Source organism: Hippoglossus hippoglossus, chromosome 14 (assembly GCF_009819705.1).
Source record: "Hippoglossus hippoglossus isolate fHipHip1 chromosome 14, fHipHip1.pri, whole genome shotgun sequence".
NCBI classification, from domain to species: Eukaryota; Metazoa; Chordata; class Actinopteri; order Pleuronectiformes; family Pleuronectidae; genus Hippoglossus; species Hippoglossus hippoglossus.
Genome location: NC_047164.1, coordinates 14,132,608 through 14,154,824, shown reverse-complemented (window position 1 = coordinate 14,154,824; position 22,217 = coordinate 14,132,608). Strand labels below are relative to the sequence as shown.

General features: G+C 41.7%; 2 protein-coding genes across 3 annotated transcripts; one reads left to right on the top strand and one right to left on the bottom strand.

Annotated features, from left to right (window-relative positions):
* The first annotated feature begins 505 nt into the window (after window positions 1-505).
* wdr44 (WD repeat domain 44) lies at window positions 506-9,511 on the top strand. The gene is made up of 20 exons (XM_034606421.1): window positions 506-1,130; window positions 1,914-1,947; window positions 2,814-2,891; window positions 3,236-3,854; window positions 3,949-4,097; window positions 4,211-4,306; window positions 4,400-4,536; window positions 4,927-5,010; window positions 5,119-5,225; window positions 5,787-5,938; window positions 6,024-6,162; window positions 6,264-6,328; window positions 6,452-6,568; window positions 6,686-6,808; window positions 6,900-7,091; window positions 7,199-7,300; window positions 7,411-7,526; window positions 8,019-8,146; window positions 8,246-8,380; window positions 8,465-9,511. The coding sequence occupies exons 1-20, from the start codon at window positions 1,054-1,056 to the stop codon at window positions 8,551-8,553; spliced, it is 2,739 nt and encodes a 912-aa protein (XP_034462312.1). The 5' UTR covers window positions 506-1,053; the 3' UTR covers window positions 8,554-9,511.
* Window positions 8,772-21,978, bottom strand: zgc:163098 (uncharacterized protein LOC100037380 homolog). 2 transcript variants are annotated; one of them, XM_034606422.1, is made up of 24 exons: window positions 21,826-21,961; window positions 20,156-20,228; window positions 19,889-20,000; window positions 19,297-19,406; window positions 19,069-19,136; window positions 18,850-18,974; window positions 18,696-18,760; window positions 18,447-18,612; window positions 18,129-18,328; window positions 17,458-17,501; window positions 16,084-16,188; window positions 15,913-15,979; window positions 15,542-15,708; window positions 15,288-15,450; window positions 15,126-15,205; window positions 14,941-15,028; window positions 14,724-14,852; window positions 14,390-14,579; window positions 13,423-13,503; window positions 13,282-13,345; window positions 13,012-13,165; window positions 11,200-11,310; window positions 10,041-10,219; window positions 8,772-9,939 (listed from the first exon to the last, which is right to left on the bottom strand). In XM_034606422.1, the coding sequence occupies exons 2-24, from the start codon at window positions 20,219-20,221 to the stop codon at window positions 9,825-9,827; spliced, it is 2,649 nt and encodes an 882-aa protein (XP_034462313.1). In that variant the 5' UTR covers window positions 20,222-20,228; window positions 21,826-21,961; the 3' UTR covers window positions 8,772-9,824. The 2 variants fall into 2 exon arrangements, with proteins under 2 accessions (XP_034462313.1, XP_034462314.1); XM_034606423.1 differs by lacking the exons at window positions 8,772-9,939; window positions 10,041-10,219; window positions 11,200-11,310 and adding an exon at window positions 11,368-11,488 and having other exon boundaries at window positions 12,986-13,165; window positions 21,826-21,978.
* Between the last annotated feature and the right edge of the window lie 239 nt (window positions 21,979-22,217).

The following is a 22,217-nucleotide window of genomic DNA, read 5'->3' as shown; positions in this document are numbered from 1 at the left end:
AGTATGCGCAGTTGTTAGTACACTTTATGTTTAACGTCTCTCTGTCTGTCTGTCTGTCTGTCTATCTATCTATCTATCTATCTATCTATCTATCTATCTATCTATCTATCTATCAATCTATCTATCTATCCGTCTATCTATGTATCTATCCATCTATCTATCTATCTATCTATCTATCTATCTATCTGTCTATCTGTCTATCTATCTATCTATCTATCTATCTATCTATCTATCTATCTATCTATCCTTCTATCTATCCTTCGATCCTTTTATCCTTCTATCTATCTATCTATCTATCTATCTGTCTATCTATCTATCTATCTATCTATGTATGTATGTATGTATGTATGTATGTATGTATGTATCTATGTATCTATCTATCTATCTATCTATCTATCTATCTATCTATCTGTCTGTCTGTCTGTCTGTCTGTCTGTCTGTCTGTCTGTCTATCTATCTATCTGTCTATCAGCACATCCTGGGCTCATCCACCTTGCCTGCAGTTACTCGATAAGTCCAGCGGGGGGCGGACTCGACGGGAACCCCTCCAGCAGCTGCAGTCCGAGTGAAGCAGAAGAAGAGGGCTCCTGTGTTCCGCCCCTATGGCCCCGCCCTTTGACTCTCCTCCTGTTCTCAGATGTGTTTTCTTCTGTTGTGTTTATGACGCTCTGCACTGGCTCCGTTAGCCTGACAGCTCATCAAACACACCGGGTTGGGAAAGGCGATTTTTGCCGTCTGCTTTTATGGAGGATACTTTACCGCGAATGAGAGGAATTGAAAGCAGCGCTGGATGCTAGTGAGCAAGTCGGTGTCGCTCAGTCCTACGACCAGATTACATTTGTTAGCCTAGCTGCTTGTAGCATTCTCACTGAGACGTTATGGCGTGACGTGGGAATAGAGAGTGGTTTTAAATCCTAACGCCGGTATCAAGTGGGCCGTGTCTATAGAGAGACAAGCACATGCGTGCAGCCCTCGGTGTATTCGCAGGTTAGGCTTTTAGACAGCTGCCTGGCGACTAACTTAGACTAGCTAGCGAGCTAAACCCACGTTAGCATGGCGTCAGATACAAGTGACACCGAGGAATTTTATGATGCTCCCGAGGACGTCAATTTTACTCCATCACCTAAAGTGTAAGGAAACAATTTTTTTATAATACAATGTTGATAAAGGGGACCGCTGCTCGTTTTATCCTATGTGCTGTAAGTTTTACGTGCTTAGCCAACTTAGCATTTGCAGCTAACTGGTTGAATTGGCAAAGATACTATTAAAGTAAAGGAAACGTGAACTCTGTCAAGTTGCTTTGAAGACAAGTAAGTTCTAATTAAGTGGCCATTCATTTTTTTTTAAACAATTGCAATGTGCTGTATGGACAGACGTGCAGGTCGCCAGCTGTTTGACAGGGCAGGGAGAGTCCGTCCCGACATACAAATCACATGATGTTATTCCTGAGATCTCGGCCGCACAGGATTTGTTTGTGATAACAGGTTCCCCCTGAAAGCTGAAACCAAGATGAAGTTCGACAGTTTCCATTCAAAACAACTGTGTGTTTTTAACACCAACGTGATATTTACTGGCTGTCAGTTTGGGGGAGCCTGGAGGCTGACGTTCAGACGGCCCAGTTAAAACAGCTGAATATTGACCAAGTAATGTTTGGAAATACAACCACTTTATGTAAGATTTACATCACGATTAATTGGCTACACTGTCTGTTGGATGGTGTTTAAATTATGGGAAATTGTGAAAGATTTGACGCCACCCTGTATCGTGTAATTTGACATGTCAGGAATGAATCACTATTCATTTTTGAACTCTGTATCTATGTGTTTGTTCGCAAGCTCATCCAGTTTTAGTTTTATTTTTCCATTTGTTTTGTTGTTGCATTTTGTAACCTTATCTCTTTGTGTGTTTTTTAGGTCTCCTACCAAGTTTGTCATTCCTTCACCTAAGGTATGTTTATCTAAACCCAGGCACTATTGAAACAAGGCAGTTTACAGTATACTGGTGTGCTGACTTGCTGTTGGAGTGATTATTATAAACAGTAGGGGCCTCACGTTAAAGGTTGAAGTTCAATTACATTTTATCGTACCAGAATTATCTTGAAATCAAATCTATTTTAGGCAGTTTGTTGTTAGTTATACGTGTTTGTTAGTCTTTGTTATTGGGCAAAATGGGTTTGTTAACGACTTGTCTCTTTGCTAGTTACAAATAGTGCATCAGAAACAGGCCTTGATTAAGTAATTTACAGGTTTTGGCACCAATGGCTGAACTGAGCCCTACTAATCACTGTTCTAACATTGAGTGTTTGACTAGCTAGAGGTGACTGCAGTGTTTACATTAGTTCTCCTTGTAGTTGCACTTACCTTAAGGGACTTCAACTTTAAGATATAACATGTGAAAATGTGTGACACAATCTGTTGAGTTATGAGTCAGGTCTGCAAATATTCAGCCCTTTGCCTGGTCGCCTGCCCCCTTCATTGTGTAGCCGGTGCTACTTCACTGCGAGGAAAATGTAAATGAAATGCAAATTTATCTCTGCCTGCCTTTCCCGACAGTTAAAACTGGAATTCAAATTAGCCCTGCTCGTGAGAGATGGCAGATAAGATGTACTCTAACTGTAACACAGCACTGAACTGATATTGGAATGGAACCAGGAGTGAACTTTGCTCTCAGAACTGAAAACATTGATTTTTCAGCAAAGCAAAAGTTGTCTCTCTCTTTTCTTCTAATGTAAACGAAAGCTGGTCTTTGACCTCACTAATGTTCTTTGTGCATCTGTGGTATGTTACATAGTTTTCCCATTCTTTTCTGAACAGCTTTCACAGAGATCACTTGCAAAAGAGGTGAGCTGTGGCACGGCCACGTCTGAGACTCAGCAAGATGATCCCCTCCAGGTAATGCTTTTCTCTGTTGTGCCCAAAAGGACATTATTTTCATCACATGGTCAAAATATTGGAGTTAAGTCCTATTCCCGTGTTTTTATTTAGTTTGAATAAAGTGTGAGATAGTTTGAGCCCAAATTGAGACAACATCTATGACTGTGGGTTTTAGAAATGTCCTTTCCCACACATCCAGGTCTTATGTGGATGGTGTGGTCACTTTTGATCTTTCTCTTTTGTGATGACTGCTTTAAAAACAGACGTAACTTATTTCTTTTGTACTTGAGTTAAACATGGGAACTTGCATCACAGGTTCTGTATCGTTAAATGAAATAATTGTTATTTTCTCTTCCTCACAGATCATTGATAGCATCATTGAGGAGAGTAAAAAGGGAAGTGCTGGGGAGGTGGGTGAAGTGGCTCAGCTATTAGATCAGCTACATGTTGATGCAACGGCAGAGCCGGAGCTAAAGGAAGAGATTAATGCTCAGGAAGTTCCTGTGGAGATAGCAGCGGCAGATGTCAAACCTCAGCTTGTCGAGAGGCAAGAGGAACAACAGGAAAGTGCAGCTACAAACGGAGCATACTCAATACCTGCCCCTCATCCCGCAGATCTCCCAGGGCCGTCAGCTGGGTCACAAGAACTTGTTCAGCCCCCAGACATCACCAGCACTATAGGACAGACTCAGTCATACAGGGCTGTTGTGGTTGCAGAGGGGGAGCAGGAGCAAAGGCCTGCAGACATCTTAGAACAGGTACCATTCACAGACGGGCAGGCTGACTCTGACTCCTCTGGGCCGACCAAACCACCACGTCAATTCACTGTAGAGCCAGACATTGTAGCCAGCACCAAGAAGCCTCCTCCCTCACGCCCACCCCCTCCCAGTGGAGGTCCTCCGCCAAGACCGCCTCCCCCATCGTTGCAGACTCTTCCCTCCAAGAGGTCTCAGGAGTGTCTGAGGCCAATTGGACTGGAAGGTAGAGTATAATTAACAACACAAAAGTCGATAAGTGTTTCTTAAATCTAAACTGTGTTTTGAATTATGGAATGTTCTGTTGGATCATTGCTCAGTGTGTACGGTCAGTCCAGTTGGCAGCGACGCTCTGGAGCCCTCTGGCCTGGTCTCTCCCAGCAGCACTGTGAGGAGTTTAACCAAAGAGCTGCAGCATTCCTTGGATTTGGCCAGTGCCACCAGTGGGGACAAGGTGGTAACGGCTCAGGTGAGTGAGCCTGGGATCCGAACCTGTTTTTAATGGTGGTGGAACCACATAGGCTGTAACAGTTCCCTTATCCACAGCACTATTGCACCACTGATTTATTTTAATTTTTTTAGGAAAATGAGGATGAACAGGGGCCATCTCAGGGCGGAGGACAAACTCCAGGCCCTCAGCGTCCACGTTCCAACTCTGGTCGAGAACTGACAGATGAAGTAAGAGTCCCTCCGTGTTTCTTCATAAGTCAACCTCTTGCACATTCCTTCTCCCAACCTTCCACACACTAAATGTTTGATTTCTTAAAATAGGAAATCCTGGCTAGTGTGATGATCAAGAATCTGGACACTGGTGAAGAGATCCCTCTGATCCAGGCAGAAGAGAAACTCCCTGCTGGAATTAACCCTCTCACTCTGCACATCATGAGAAGGACCAAGGAGTACATTACGTAAGAAGAGAATGTTTTCTCTGTATGCGCTGATGAATTGATTTGTCTCAGTGGAGGGGGGCAGTGTTATCTGTCCCTTACATAAACTGTCATGTGAGAAACCCAGTGTGTTTTGAAGACTTAAATGCATTCATAAAATGAAAATAAAAAGGATAAGGAAAACAGTGTTAGATTCACACTTCAAATTTATAAATAAGAAGCAGTTTGTGTAGTAATAAAACACACTGTACACAACTAAAAGTCAAACATGGACAGAATATAATGAATCCAGGCAAACCATCAAATCAAGCTCTGCAGTGTTATTGTCTTTGGATGGTTTAAATATGTATAAAAACATTTCCCCCACAGTTAAACAAATGTTATATTTTCTGTGATATCTTTTCCTAACAGGAACGATGCAGCACAGTCAGATGATGATGAAAAGTCTCAGGCTGCACTGACTGACACAGATGGAGGGAAACTGAAACAGAAAACGTAAGGATTAGTCACTTCCTGAATCGTATTGCTGGGAAATCATGTTTCCCCTTCACATTACAAGATCTAATACTTTTTATAAACTGTTTATACCATTTTTATAAACAGAACCCAGTTTAAAAAGTTCCTGGGCAAGTCTGTGAAGAAAGCCAAGCATCTGGCCGAGGAATACGGAGAGAAGGCAGTCAACAAAGTCAAAAGTGTGCGGGATGAAGGTAAAAGAACACAGCAATTTAAAGCTGTTTCTGAAGACATTTAAACACTTCAAATGTAATCGTGTGTTTCAGTGTGAGAAAATATAATTGTAAATGTACTGCCCAAAACTAGATTGTACAGTATATTGTGGGTTTTTATATTTTACGTTGCACATAAGCTACTCCAATACATTTCACAACAGGGTGATTAGTTTTATATTAATAATTCAAAATACAACACAATGCAGGTAGAGATTACTATCTGTAAAATGATGTTAACAATGATAATATCACAGGATAAACCGCTTGATTCTAATTTCTCATTGTCCAACTCTTTCTATTCCCTGAGGAGAAGACGTTTAACTTTTAAAAGTATTGGTATTACCTGTGGCTCGAACTCTACATATTCATGAAGAAATGATGGAAATGTACCTGCTCCCACAGAGCACTTGCTAAATTAATCAGTCTGAGCGTCTACATTATTTTTAAAGCCAACACATTCTCATTAATTATGAATGCCTCTGCTGCCGTGCAAGTTTTGATAATCTCAGTTCTGAATTTAGTTTTTTTTTGTGGGCTCAGTGTTTCACACAGATCAGGACGACCCGTCATCCAGTGACGATGAGGGCATGCCGTACACCAGGCCCGCCAAGTTCAAGGCAGCGCACAGCTTCAAGGGTCCTTTTGACTTTGATCAGATTAAGGTTGTGCAGGACCTGAGTGGAGAGCACATGGTGAGAGGAGCTCAGTTCGATTTGTTTCTTATGTTTAATTATAGATGTGCACTGATGTACTACAGTATCGTTGTCTCGTTCTCAGGGTGCCGTTTGGACGATGAAGTTCTCTCACTGTGGGAGGCTGCTGGCTACTGCAGGCCAAGATAACGTGGTTCGCATCTGGGTCTTGAAGACTGCCTTTGACTACTTCAATAACATGAGATTAAAGTACAACACTGAAGGTAGCCTCATCAGCAGCTCAGATTTTGTGTTGGGGATTGAGGGATTATTTTAATTCACACGCTCGGCTTTGGCTGTAATAATTTTCTTATTGTTCCTCCAGGTCGCGTTTCACCATCTCCGTCTCAGGAAAGTTTATGCTCCTCGAAATCTGACAATGATCCTGGGGTGAGTGACATTAATGACTTTTGATTTATGGGTCGTCAGGTCTCTCCAGAAGTAATTGCTAATAGTGTGATTATTGCTATATTTTAGTCTTGTGGCTCATAACATATTTTACTCTTACCCTAGGCAAGTTGTGTTCCAGAGGACCCAGACACAGAAGACAGGAACGCCCCTTTCCGTCAAGTCCCCTTCTGCAAGTACAAGGGTCATACAGCTGACCTGTTGGACTTGTCCTGGTCTAAGGTGATGGTCTTATTTTCCTATCTTCACCCTTTTGTCCCCTGCTCTTCACATATTTCTAGGGAATTGCACGGCTGAGTTTTATCTCGTAACAATTTTTCTATTTTTGTCTCAATCCAGAACTTTTTCCTGCTCTCCTCTTCCATGGATAAAACTGTCAGACTATGGCACATATCCAGGAGAGAGTGTCTCTGCTGCTTTCAGCACATTGATTTTGTCACAGCCATTGCTTTTCATCCCAGAGTAAGTTGACTCACATTGCATTACTTGTCTCCGCACAGATCAGACTTCTATCCAAATGTATTTATAGTAACACTTTTTCCTTATTTCTCAGGATGACAGGTACTTTCTAAGCGGCTCTCTGGATGGGAAGCTACGGCTCTGGAACATTCCTGACAAGAAGGTGGCGCTTTGGAACGAGGTGGACGGCACAACACGTCTCATTACTGCTGCCAACTTCTGCCAAAATGGGAAGTATGCTGTAATTGGCACCTACGACGGCCGATGCATCTTTTACGACACAGAGGTAACCAGATCAACCTCCTTTCTTCTTTATCTGGTATCAGTCGATGTCCAGACAATATTCATTCCAGGTTATATCCAATCAATCTTTCTGTTTGTGCGTCACTTTAGCGTCTGAAATACCACACCCAAATTCACGTGAGATCCACCAGAGGCAGAAACAAAGTAGGACGCAAAATCACCGGCATCGAACCTCTACCTGGAGAGAATAAGGTAATATCTGATTTCCACTACAAATACATCTACAGGATGACTGATGTCCATGTAATGAAGCATATCAGAGAGATTTATTTTAAGACAAATTTCCTGTTTTTCCTTCACAGATTTTGGTGACCTCAAATGATTCCCGCATTCGCCTTTATGACCTGAGGGACTTGTCTCTGTCCATGAAGTACAAGGGTTACGTCAACAGCAGCAGCCAGATCAAGGCCAGCTTCAGGTGAGGAGGACTTTGGCTTGAGCATTTTGAACTAGCATTGTTGATACTAAAGGTTTCTTCAGACATGAACTTACCTCGTGTTGTGAGAGTGCCAATGTTGGAATCTGTTACTCCGGACATTTTGGAGAACTTTTCCAGCCAGTCCCCTAATAAAAAAAGTCCCATGTGAGAATATGGCAGTAAAATTCACAGCGACACTGACCAATATGTCAATTTGGAGAGACGAGATTCAAGAGATGATAAGAGCCAATTTATATGTCATGTCCTGCACGCTCTACCCAGATGCAGCCCCTCCCCTGAATGACATTTTCCTCTTTTTGTGAACACAGCTAACTCTGACACTCTCCTGCTGCTTTCTTCATATGTGAAATGCAAAATTAGCAGAAGCATTTTCCAGAGTTCATGTCTGAAAACAGCTCTTGTAACACTTGGACATGTTGGACTATACCGTTTATGCAAAGAATGATGTATCGTGTGACTGTCTTCCTACAGCCATGACTACTCGTTCATTGTCAGTGGCTCAGAGGATAAGTACGTGTACATCTGGAGCACTTACCACGACCTGAGCAAGTTCACATCTGTACGACGAGACCGCAATGACTTCTGGGAAGGGATTAAAGGTAACTGTGATGAGTGATGAATCACAAACAGCATATTCATACAACTTCCTGTCTAATTATTGCGTCATCTTTACTGTCACTAATTATATTTCCTTTCAGCACACAATGCAGTGGTCACCTCCGCCATCTTTGCACCCCACCCAGGCCTTATTGTTCCACAAGAAACCGCGGCAGAGAAACCAGAGGCAGAGTGTAAGAGCCTGGACTCTGAAGACTCAGAAACAATACCCTCAGGTATGTTCACTTAAATTCTTTCATGTTCAGTTTACGTGACAGGACTGTCATTTCAGTGCTGTAACACTTTGCTTCCCTTTGCAGGAGCCCTGAAGACAGATCACACAGAGGTTCTTCTCTCTGCCGACTTCACTGGAGCCATCAAGGTTTTCATCAATGTAAAAAAGTACTGAGCAACTCAGAGGGTGAAACATCTTCACGTTCAGGCCTGTCTTGTGAACACTGGTCCTACAGATGCATTTCAGCCCGACAGGAGTCGTCGATCGTCACCCAACTACCTAACGGTTACTGCTCTGAGACAGAGGTCCGGAGCATTTTCAGGATAACAGGGACCCTAAAATGGACGATGAGAGAACGGGTGGAAGAAATTGACTCTACAAAGCAGACCGTGTTGTGTTTCCCTGTCACATTTCTGTTTTTTATTTTTTAATACCAAGCAACTGTGAATGGTTTTGGCATTAAGAAAAAGGAGAATAGGCCTGAATGCCAACTGTCTGTGTGGTTTGAGCAGAAACGAAACCTGTTCAGATGTGTAAAGTTATAGCTGTATGGAGACTAAGTGTAGCTAGAAAGCTATTTTTAATAGTATGGGCACCTTACTAGTCTGTTTTGCTTCCACATTTCAGAGAAATTAACTCCTAACATGTGCAAGACACTGTCCTAATGTCCGTCTCAAATTTTAATGCGTCTTTGTGTAAACAGATGTAACCATTTGTCTGACAGCAAAGTGGTTTGAAATGTCATTTACAAACTATTTGTGCCTAAGAAATCTAGATCGCTTTTCAAAATTGAAGCTGTCCTCAAGTAAGAAACATTTCAGCGGATCACAGTAAATACAGTGTTTGATACAGGAAATCTGTACACAGTTACAACTGATCAGGGCTGGGTATCATAGGTTTTTTCAGCGAGTACTGGCTCTGAAATACTTTTGATACATTTCTTTGACCAATGAAAGCACATTTCATTATATAAAATAGTACTGTAAATTTACTATGTAACATTGCTTACTTACTGCTTTTGTAAACAACCAAATGATGCTCTCTTAATTTCCTCAATAAAAATCCACACAGAAACTGCTGGTTAAGCTTTTGGTGTAACCTTGAAAATCAATTCAGTAGAACACTAATTTGATACCTGGCCCTATCAATCATTTCCTCCAGACACACACACACAGTTCATCACCAAGAGTGATTTATTTTTGTGTCGGATCTTTGCAGCGACAGTTCTGGTTGACATTTTAAAAACAAACATTAAAACAAAATATATTTAATTAGTTACAGTGTTCAAACTTCATCATACAAAAGGGTGCTGAATCTTGCATGGATAGTGTAAGTCAGGACTAAGTGTACTGAAGTGTCCGTCTGTTCAAAGAGCGCTGCGAGGGGGCAGCGTCCAACTCATGGACACCAGCAAGCGAATGGAGGTCAAGGTCCAGAGCTGAGAGTCAATGTTTGCTCTTCTTCGTCTTCTTGTGGGAGCGGTGAGGTGACCGCGATCTGGACTTTCCTGCCTTTCGGTCAGGAGACGGGGAACGTTTGGACCGTTTAGGAGACCTATTCCTGTTAAATAAGCGGAAACAATAGGAGAGTGATTTCAAGCACAACAATCAGGGTGAAAACTTCAGTACGTTACAAAAAAAGCAACCTCTAAGGGCACTAACCTTGGAGGAGAGATACTCCTCGATTTTTGAGTCTTGTCATCGGGATCTCGACTCCGTCCTTGTTTTCTGTCTCCATCTTCACTTCTTTTGCTCCTGTCTTTGTCCTTTCTGTCCTCTTTTGACCTGTCTTTGGACTTTGACGATGATCTCTCGGTCTTTTCTTCATCTTTCTCAAACTCCTGCAGTAGACAGAATTAATTAACAGTGTGATCAGATAGCAGCTTCTATGCAAAGCACCAGATGGAACTGGCTTGTAAAACAAAATCCAACACATTTGCATTTAACAGCCTGCAGGTTCTTTACAAGGGGGAGCTAATCAGTCAATGTCCGACCAGTGCAAGACGCAATGAAATGGAAACATTATTTGAAAAGACCATGTCACACATGAATATTCCCAACTTGAAGATACATGTTTTTAGATGCTTTTTCCTTTGTGTACCTAAAATATTAACTGAATGATCCACAATCCTTATTAGATTATGCAAAACTACAGGATGCATTAACATGAAGCTTGGAAGAATGCCCATTCAATATTGCTGCGGATCCAGGAACGTTTTTTCACTTTTATATTATTGTAAAATTAGGGCGTTTTCCCACATTTTCCTTGATTTCTCAGAGAATAATTCATGGATCTCGATCATCTTGATGGAAATCTGACATGTTTAGAGGACTGACATTTGAGTGTATTCCAATTGGTGCAGATCCAAATACAAATCTGGATCTAGGGAATTTAAATGCAGTCTTATACTGTATGTGCCATTCTAGTTTCTTCTTTGGACGAAGGCAGATTTAACACAAACAGCAGCGTACATGTTTTTGCTAAACTTTACTTCCCTGTAGGTGGCGCAATCTGAAGACCTCTTACTGCTGGCCCTGAGGCTGTGCTGTTTCACATTACTGTCTGATTTCGGGTATGTTACATCAGTAATAGCTCTTCATTCTTGATGTTCAGTACTTATAACAAGCACTTTCCTTAATTTTACCCCCTGTTTGTAATTAAAGACCATTTCTATTACACATCCGTGCCACTGCAGAAAAAATACTAGGTGTTAATATTAACGGTGTATAATTAAATGTGTGATATATCAGAATATTTATGTACGGTTAAAAGATTGCAATATAAATTCAAAGCTATGCTAATAGCTGTCCAATAGCTCACCTTCTGCAGCAGTTTGTTTCTGTAGTGCTCCACTTGTTGTTGTATGCTCATTCCAGACTTTCTCTGCCTCTTGCCAGATTCCAGCTCATCTTGGAACTTCATAACCTTCACCTGTGTCACACCCATTTTATTAGTTCTTATCTCGAAACCTTCAAATATTATAAGAATCACACCACAGACAGGCAGCCAACTATTGGTCTCTAATGTATGTCCTTTACTGTTCTATTCAATTATCAGTGATAACTAAAAATGACCACAGTGTTTCAAACACTATTTTCAGCTAACCTAGTGTTGGGCCATGGTTTTGTGTGAAACCACACTTCGGCCTACATGTGCCATCAAAGCCGGAAGCAGCATGTCCCTCCAGGACTCCGTCTCCCAGGGGCCATTAAAAACCAGAGCAAGGAACTCAATGTCCCAGAGGGCATCAACTTCACACAGAGGGGTGGAAACCCCCCCCAGGGACACAGGTTTCAACTCCCATTGGTCACTCTGGACCCCATGACCTGTGAGGTCACCGGGCCAATATAAGCTAAGTTCTCCAGCTTCTCGATCTCTCTCTAAACTCCCTCCAAGGAGAGAAGGCTGTTGAGCCAGGAGCTCTCTTTCTAAACTCCCTCAACGGAGAGAAGGCTGTCGAGTCTTCTTTCTACCCTCCCTCCAAGGAGAGAAGGCTGTCGAGCCAGTTCCTGCCTCTTCCTACAATCCTTCTACAGGAGGGAAGGCTGTGGAGCCTCTTCTCCAGCTCACATCTTCTCTTCCCATCCAACTCTTCGAGAGGAGCACAAAGGTGCAGCTTCCAGCTCATCTCAGCAAGGAAACCTCCTCGCCCTCCAAGCTCTACCAACGTCCTAGCAGCGATGCGATGTCCTGCAGGAAAACTTCAGCCAGCAACTGAGCTATACCGCTCAACCGAAACCAGCAAGACGACACAAAACTGCGAACTGCACAGCAACTTCCTTTTTCCCCTTTCCACGGACTGGTAACACAACTGGGCTTAATAATTATACTAGGCTAAGCAAGACTGTTTATTCGATTCTGTGTGAGGTTTATAAGTTTGATTTGTGGTGTTGTGATATTTTGGGTACAAGTTATTGAGAAAGTAATGTTAGTCTGTTATGCTCTTCACAGTCTTTCGTTGCATCCAATCTAGTAACTTCCTCTAATTTGTCACACACACAGACACACGCATAACTCTTCACCTCATTAGCTCTACAGGTCGTAAACATTCCAATAGGTGGGGGACGGGTGTTATCTCTTTGGCCAGCCACCATCTTGAAAGCACGCTGACTCACACAGACACACACACATGTATACACACATACCTATCTTTGTTTAGCAATTAGACCGTTAGTAATTTGTGTTTTTATACTTTATTATATTCATAATAAATGTTTTTCTTTCACAAATGTTTTTTATTAATGTTGCATAAGTGAATTTCGCCAACCTCTACACTGTCAAGAACCCCATATCTTTCAACTTAGCTAACTATCTATATGGTAATTTTGGTTATAGTTATTAATTTAATTGTTAATCAGAGTTCCAAAATTTGTAGTTAGAACCTTAATCTATGAGACTTAATCAATAAATTGGCTATCTTTTCCCTTCCTGGAAAAGTTACCTCAGGGTGGTGCCCCGAGGTAACTTTAATCAATTAAAGTTATTATTTAATATTAATAATAAAATATTAATATCTAATATTTTATTTTGATAACCAAATTTATTGAATGCCGAAAGGCACACCATTTTATGGTATCACGTTTGATGCATTATGGCACAACACTAGATAAAGATAAAAAAATGTGCACTTGCCTCCAGCTCTCTCAACCTCTTACGTTTGCTCTCAGACATCTGAAAACTTCGGAGGGAACTCTGGAAGTCTGCACTTTCATATTTTGCTGAACTGCCGGAGTCTTCATCAGTGCTGTCACTCTCCGAGTCCTCCTCCCCGTCCTGTGACTTGACGCTGTCACCACAAGGGAGAGGACAACTGTAAATCTCCATAACCATTTCTGGTGTTTTATACATTACTGTGAATGCTTTTCACAGATGATGCATTGACAACGACCACTAGGTGCTCACCTGACATTCACTTCATCTTCACCGTCTTGCTCCGCCACGGTGTCCCACTTAGACTTGGCCTTTGCTGAGAGACAAAGGAGAAAGATGAGCAGGATCGCAGGAGGAAGTGATATGATACAGAGTTATCTTGACCTGATTTACCTTCAGAAAAAGTCCCGGTATCACTTGTCTTCTCCCACTTAGACAAAGGCACTATGGAGAGGGGAGCGTTGCCGTCATCCACTGAGGGAAAAAATAAAGACAGCTCGTTCAGGACAAGGACAGAGTATAATTGAAAGATGTTTTCTGAAAGTCCTAACCAAGGTTCACGTTTTAGTTGCATTATTTATATTAAAGCCAGATAGTTTGGATTTGACAATGCAATTTAGCAAGCTCACTATAGAATGTTGTAGGACACATGTATATCCTATCAGCTATGTTGGCTGCATCTACCTTTACTTGAAATGTATTCATTTACATCTGATGTCAATTCAGCACTTCGTAGTCTTTCTACTTTAATGGAGAAAATAAATGAACTGTTTAGTTTCCACTGTAATATCATTATTACATATATTACTACCAGCGCATCACCAACTTCTGGCGCAGGACTCAACACGAGTTTGAATGCACCAAATGATCGTCCTCATCGTTAAAAGATATCGTCGAAGGCAAAGACTGCAAGCAATCCTGCGAGCCTGGGCAACTCTGGCTTCCACTTCTCTTTCTTCTTCTATTATTTAACGCTGTCTTAACTTCCTGCAATTGGTCTGAAAGTCTGAACGATCCATTAAAGTGTTTTTACACAAACCCAGCCATGGTTTGATCAGGATCAAGACCCCTTCTTTTCGTCTGATTAAATTTTGGTTTGTTAATCCAGACCCCACAGAGTAGTTGTGAAAGTGTCCAAAATGCCAGAAGTCACGTAATGATTATAGTTTACATTCGCATTTAATTAAATTGATGACCTTTTCTAATCCCTGAAGTAAAACTCACTGCATGCCTTGTTCCCATGGAGACCAGAGTACACACTCAACTACACAATGGGGTGGATCGCTGTATTGATCTGAGACACCTGACTTGGACAGATAATAAATGACAGGAACAGGAAACTATGGGGCATGTTACTCACAGGGCATTCCATCGATGTCATCAACAACGACTCCTAAAGGAACGCCATCCAAGTCATCGGCAGGGACTCCGTCCAGAGGGTCCCAGCCCATGGGGCAGCCGTCCAGGTCGTCCACAGGAGCTCGGTCCAGAGGTAACCCATCTATTGGTGCGCTGTCCATGGGCGCACCATCAAGCTCAAAGGATGATTTCTACCAGGAGACATATACTTTGGTATTGCTGGTGTTTTGTGTGATGTTCAAATACATTCTGAACATGAACAGCTGTCTAATTGTCGAAATGTCATTAGAAAAAGGTCATAGTGTCCATAATGAGCAGATGAACATTGAGCTCACCTCTGCTGGCTCCGGCAGCTCTTCCACTGCTTTGGCAAAGCCCAGAAAGATGTTTTGAAGGTGGATGAGATAAGGCTCGGGGTATATGGCCCAGTCTTCCCATGCTCTAAAACAACTCATGACCTTTTGCTATGGAGATAAGATATGAAAATGATTTCTTTATTGTGGTTCTTTTGGGGTAAATGTCCTTGTGTGAGGCAAATAAAGACAGAAATACCTTAAACTGCTCAGCCTGCAGCCTGGCTTGTATATTTTTGTGTGCTGCATTAAGGTCTGCAAATATCTGGGTTAGGTTTGTTTCAAAACTGAAAAGACAAGGACAAAAACACGTCAACACTGTCAGACGGAGAAGAAACAGAACATTATAAATGTGTTAAAGATTTTTTGTGGCAAGTCTCTTACTATTTCCTATAGTACGATGCACCAGCGACTTTGGCACATGAGTTATGCAAGATGTCTGACACGAGATACAATCTGGCAATCTGTGGGAACGAGGACAAAAATACTTTACAAACACATTCTGTGTAAGCTCCTGGATATGAAGACCTAAAAGAAGCCACTAGCCTTCTTCTGAAGGGGCGTCTGAAGCAAAGCGAAAGATTCAGCGATGAGTCCCACTACTTCCTCTGCTGCATCTGCCCGCTCAAGAGAGAACAGCATGGTGCTGGCTATATCTTCTCGGCTTGGAGTGAGGTCTTTAAGCAACATCTCCAGTCTCAGCCTGTGCCTGAAAGGGTGTGCACAGACGTATGAGAGGTCTACATTTCACACTTTTGACTACATTTACAAACCTGTGAATGCCTGTAAGACACACTTACTCATTTCTGAGCTGCCCTTTCTTCACCTCCTCCTCAGGAGAAGCTTCCTCCTCCGCTTCTGTCCCCTCTTCCTCCTGAGAGTAGTTGTTTAGGACAGGGGGTCTCCACAAGGAGCCTCCTCGAAACAAACGGAAATCTGTGGTTCTCCACTCTGTCGGGGATTCACCCTGTGGAAGAGATGGAGGCCAGATACATGGATACTTACATAGAGCTACACCAGTTGGATTTTCATGGGGTAAAATATCTATCTGGAAAGGATTGGGAGGATTCAAATTTGCTATTCCCAATACAAATTTGATTAGCAAGTAAATTATTAGAATTGACAAGTTTTCAGATTTCTAGACTAACCCCTGGAGGTTGCAAGGAAATACCTGGAGAATTGAAAACAGTTTCCAGCGGTAGTACACATGATCCTGGCTTTTGTTGTCAAAAAGGAACCTGAGGCAGCAAAGAAGGAGGAAATTAAACATACTTTACTACTACTTACTTCTTCAGAAGGTTACTTAGGAGAACAACACACTAAAAGGTACGGCAGCGCTTACTTGTACTCTGCATTGTTTTTCTCCTTGTTCATTATTATGGCTTCAAATACAGGTCCTTCACGCACCACAAACTCTATCATCCTGTGAATAAGTAATAATAGATTCCTGTGGAGAGAGAGGAGAGTATCAGACCAGGGTTTGTGTCAAACTGTCTCTGTCAGATACTACATGAGACTCTGTCAGATACCTGCTCACAGTGAACTGTTGGCCCATGCAAACTGCTGGCTGACTGAAACTGACCCCGACAGTGTTATTCAATGTCATTCACTATCTAAAACACATTGAACATAATGAGGTGATATTACACAAAACTGTCACTCCCTTCCTCCCTTCTAAATGGGACAAGCACTGTGTCAACGTGTTTTAATATTTCCAGATCCAAAAAAAATCTAAGCAATCACAACATCCATTCATAAATAATGACTTATGTTGAAAGCCACAACCCAAGGTTAAAGTTTTGCCATTTTGCCTTGATTGAGGAGAAGAAACTAATTATTATGACTCTGCAAGACTGTTATTATGACCACTACTTCATCTCAACTACAAAAGTCATACATTTTTTGTTTTTCTGTCGTATGGTCACCAAACTAATGGTCTCTTTTAAGATTAAGTGATTCTTATGTAAGGAAAAAACAAAGCCTGAGAATCTAAGAACGATAACTAGAAAGAGACAGATTTACATCAGGATATGATTGATAACATTTCAACAAGAAGCTACATCCTGTAGAATAGTTCCTGTGGAGTTGGTGTGCAGTCTGTTCATGCAGTGTTGCTGACTCTGTGTCTCATCTGCCACTGCAGTAATACATTCATATTTACTGTTTCTCTAACCTGAAACATTACCTAGTTTTTAGCACTGGCATCCACCTACATCTGACATAATCATGGCTTGGGTTAATATTTAAAATCGATCTGCCTTCTAGCTGTATCGGTCTGCAGTGTCTCAGCCAGCCCACGGGAAACCCAGGGCTCAAAGATGTTGGTATAAATCAATAAAGCTTACAGTCATTTGCAAAGTCTGCTGCTATTCACTTCAAAATAACAAGGAATTACTGAAACAAACTAGAGGAGAAAATACAAATTTCTGTATAAAATATGCTAAGCACATTCACTGCACGGAAATCTGAGACCGAAGTGACTTCTGACATCTACAATAAGCACCCCCCAGCTATGATGTCAAATTGTCCACTGACGACGGAAAGTGTTGCGACACTACAAAGAGCCTGAGGTGAATGCTTGTGCTATACATCGAATGCAGAAACAGCTCTTGGGACTTCCTGCTCTCGGGACATAAGAGGAGTGCACCACAGCCTCCGTCCTGTAACACTTGTGTTATTAACAGCTGGTCAGTCGTAGTAAGAAGAGTGTGTGTACCTTTCGGTTGGGATAACCACTTTGACTACGGCTTCGGACAGAGTCTGTTTGTGAAGTCAAACCAAATAGTGCAAATATTAATAAGTGAGTACTTGTACAGATGAAACACTGCAGGATACATACAGCATAGAAAACCACGATAGCATTCACAGTCAGTGAAATGGAGGAGGGGGCAGGGTGACACAGGTGAATTACTCCAGTAAATTATTCTAAAATGCTGAACCGTCTAAACTACCTACATTTATCCGAAAGATTTCAGAGCTAAAAGGCATTAATGCTACACACAGTCAAACTGTTACTGCATTGTACATAGCACTGCATCCTGTAATACAGCACTACATGAACATGGTGATGAATTCAATGAACAAACAAACATGCGACAACATCCTAATATGCGTCCCTCTTTTTTGATTAATGACAAATTTTGCTTCTTACACATGGATTTATTGCGAGTCAGATGCAGAGGTTGCTGCAGTTTGAACTGATTGCATTTGAATTTAGCATAAAGGCCTAAAATTATACATTTTCATTCATCTCATTTTAAAGCCTTATCCTTCTCTAATTTTTTTCAACATAAATTACTTGTCAGAGAAATGAGCATATAGAGCCGAGTGAAAATTCACATTACAGAGAAATAACGGTCACACAGTCGTCCCCAGACAAAGTTTTACCTTGTCAAGCTCCCCTTTGGACACGCCCAGCGGCTTAGTGAAGTCATTGCGGAAGCGACCCCTCGGCTGGGCATTGAACGGCAGACCGGAAGGGGGAGGCGGCGTGGCCCTCACCCCCACCGGTGTGTAGAGAGGCTGAGGTGGAATGCGAGCTGGTTTTCCCCACCCCAGCTTCATTTCAAACCCCATAATCATTTTACCTGCAATACAAAGCATTATTCCTCAAGCACAGACAGTGTGGAACATAACCATACAATAAAAAAAAAAGGGAGGATGGTTATTCTATAAAGCAAAGCTATTTATAAGAGTCAACTGTACCATCAAGTGAAGCCAGGGCTCGCTCTGCATCTTTCCGTGTCATGAACGCTACAAAGGCTCTGTTGGAGGTCCTGTTGCGCTCCTCGTCAGTGCGGGGCCACATTATCTTCACACTGGCTAGGGGACCATACTTACCAAACTCTTTGCACAGCAACTCCTCATTCATCTGAAATATTAGAAAACAGTGTGAGAGTGAGAAAGGTTCATCTGGGCGGCCCTGAGCCAAACAAAGTCGGAGTGCTCCTTTACCTTTGGGCTAATGCAGCTGATGTAGAGGTTAGTGGTGGTTGGCACAGTTAGGTCATCATATAATGCTGAGGGGAAGAAAAATAAGCTTAACTTGATTTAGAGGATCGCAACATTTTCAACTAGTAAAACATTGATATTGAAAAGGGACCCTTACTTGATCGACCTGATAATGGTATATCCAGATCGCCATATGCTCCTCCTCCACCTCCTACACTTCCTCCTCCTGTGCCAGGGTCATTTTTCTTCCTTTTATGCCTTTCCTCACGTTCTTCTTGTATTCTGCATTTTTTTTAAAAAAAGATATTAAAAACAGGCTTACACATGGAAATAAAATATATAAAAAGATATCAGGTTGATTTGCAAAAACACTTACAGCTTAAGTTCTTCTTTGAAGAGTTCGAGATTACTCTTCTTCTTTTCATCTGTCCTTCTTTTAAATGTCTGTGGATCAAACAGGCAGCCATTAGAACTGATTTGTACTACTGTACCGTCCGAAGTGAGAGGTCGTAAACAGCATTTAAAGATCAGTGTAAATATTGTGTTAGCATTTATACTGATTTCAGTAATTACGCCATCACGTAGACATTAAAATGCATCTTACAGCCTTTCTGCTTTCAGTGGATGATACTGGGGAGACATTCTGGGACCCAGGGACAAACTTTGTCGGAGGTCGATAGAGCTTATTTTTCTTGACCTCTGCTGCTTCCTCCTCTGAAAAAAGGACAGAAATTCATGAACACTGACAACTCAAGAATTCACAAGGTGTGCAAACTGTAATTTAGGTAAGAATAATTTCGATCAGTAAAAAGAGGAGAAGGCTCTGCTATTGCCCCCGTTCTGTCTGAGCAGCTTCCATGACAGACTGATAAGAATTTAACTCTCCATCCTGCAGCTGCTTTTGTAGTTAACATTTAGATTAAAAGTACAGTCTTCATGTGTAAGAGGAGGTTTAAAAACTGCTCAGTATTGAAAGAGTCTTATTCGCATCAGTGTGATAATGCAGAGCCAACTATTGGTTCTCAAAGTGGGAACTATGAGTCAGCATGATTTTCTTTAGTTAATCTTTTCAGTTCTCCTTTTTCTCATTTAAAAAAACTAATAACTCATAATTCTTTCACAGAGGAGCAGAAATGAGAGCTAGCTGCGTCCTATTATTATGCTAAATTGAAAGTGATGAAATTTTAGCTGCTGACCTTTAGTTGCATTCACGATACCACCGCGGACAAAAGTCTTTACTCCGCTTTTCTGGTTGGTCTCAAACGAGGCCAAGAATTCCTCAAAAACCTCTGCTGCTTTTTCTTCCTCCTAAAAAGTCAAAAAGAGACATACAGAGAATATAGTTATGTGTTTTTATCCCTTAGGTCAAAAATGTTGATGGTGATTACTAATATACATGCACATATATTTATTGAAAAAGCACTAAATAATATTAAATATTACATTTACCCCAACCTCCTTACCTTTTTCTTAATCTTTTCTTGTTCTTTCCTTGTTTTGATCACAGTTTTTCCCTTTTTATCTGCCATTCTCAAACTGCAAAACAAAGAAATAGATGAATAAAATAAAAAGGTAAGATTTCTAACAAATTGCTCGGGGAATATTCTATATATAAGAGAAATAATCAGCTGGATGCAATGTGACAAGGAGGCCAGTCGGAAACAAGGTAGTGTTTAAATTAAGTGAGCTATGTCTTATGAAAACCTGAACACATAAAATCAGTAATTTTGACATAAAAATAAACAAGTAAAATAAAAGGTGAAAAGAAAACGATGAAAACACAGTGAAGTCTATAAAAATGGGTTTTAAGAAATGATTTAAAAGAAGTCACTAACTCTGCAAGCCATATCTGCTCAGGAAGGCCGTTGCAAAGCCAAGCGGCCCTGATGGCAAGAGCAATGTTATCCTACGAAAATTCCAATAGGATGTTCTAATGGGATTAAGACGAATATATGTCTGAATAATGTGACTAAGAATGCAAGTACTCCACGTCTTAATTTGGATTATTGCTTATGATTGTGGGCAGCCGTGGCTCAGGTAGGGCTCAGTTAGAGAGTCGGTGGTGCCATCGCTGCCCGAGTGTCCCAGGGCAAGACACGAAAACCCAAATTGCTCCTAATGTGATGTATGACAGCGAAAGTGCTGCACACATGCACAAGTATGAATGTGAGTGTGTGTGAAGGGCAAAACTGCACCATAAAGCACGGAGTGATCATCGAGACTACAAAAGCACTGCATGAATACAGAGCATTTGTCCTGAGTGTGACCTTATCCTGGGTAAGGTCATCAGTGGGCAGTGTCTCATTCAGACTATTCTACTCATCAGGTTTATATTGGAACATTGGAGTCCATGAAAAAGGTCTGTCATGCTTTACGTTGTGTGCACAGACTGTGCATCTCTCCCTCAGGGTCAGTGGAGAGTCACCTCCCTGCTGGGGGGGGGGGAGAGAGACAGGAGGAGTCTGTGTCTGCAGGTTGAGTCACTTCAGATTATTTGGCTCGTGTAGCATCACTTCCTTCGCACGGTCAGATTGTAAATACAGAGAAACTTTGCACTATGCTAAAGTGCTAATCTTTACCCACATACAACTGCTCAGACATATGTGGGAATGGGAGTAACTTGCATTAGCTAATGTCATGTCACTCCACCACGTCGTGTAGCGGTTTTAACCTGATAATAAGACTACACATATATTCTGGGTGCTGCTTTAGTCCATTTGTAGCTCAGTGTTTAATGTAAAAAAAAAAAAAAAAGGGCCTGGACTCCCCCCAGGCTGTTTTCCCTTCACTTAGCTAACGTTAGCTTTAGCTAGCTGTAGCTGGACGCCCCCCCTCCAGTTAGCAGGTAAGCTAGCGTTAGCCTCTACGTGAGTAATACTTATACACAAGCATTGTTTCTCCAGCATTCATCAGTCACGAGCATAACAATATCACAAACACACACGCATGCAAACACCCACCTCCATCTGCATCACTACCAGCTGCTAACTCTGCAGATACAAGCTAGCACTGCCCAGTGCAATAGAGAGTGTCGCCACAAAAACCAACCGAGCGACCGCACAGGACACTGTTGTTAAAAAAGCACACTGCATGCACATAGCTCCCGTAACCTGTGGCTAAAACGGTAACTTACAACGTGTGTCATGCTACTGCTTCACCATTTTTTTTTTTGGCTGCGACGACGATATGTTTGTATCACAACACGCTATCTGCCAGGAGGCGTGATGTCCGACTGGAGATCCGGGAGAGAGGACGCCTCCTTCAGCGACGAGGCTGCCTCACTGCTCATACATATTCACTCCCAGTACTTCTAAATGAGATGGTTGACTTCTAGGGTTAATCCTTCATGTGCACACTGCTTCCTCCTTTATTTATTTATATATATATATATATATATATATATATATACATGATAGATTTTTATTATTGTGTCATCATGCACATTATTCGCACAGGCCAGTGGTGGATGTAGGAATTTTCTAAATCAGGGGCCGTAAGGGGGCCACAATTTTCACAGGTGGAGGG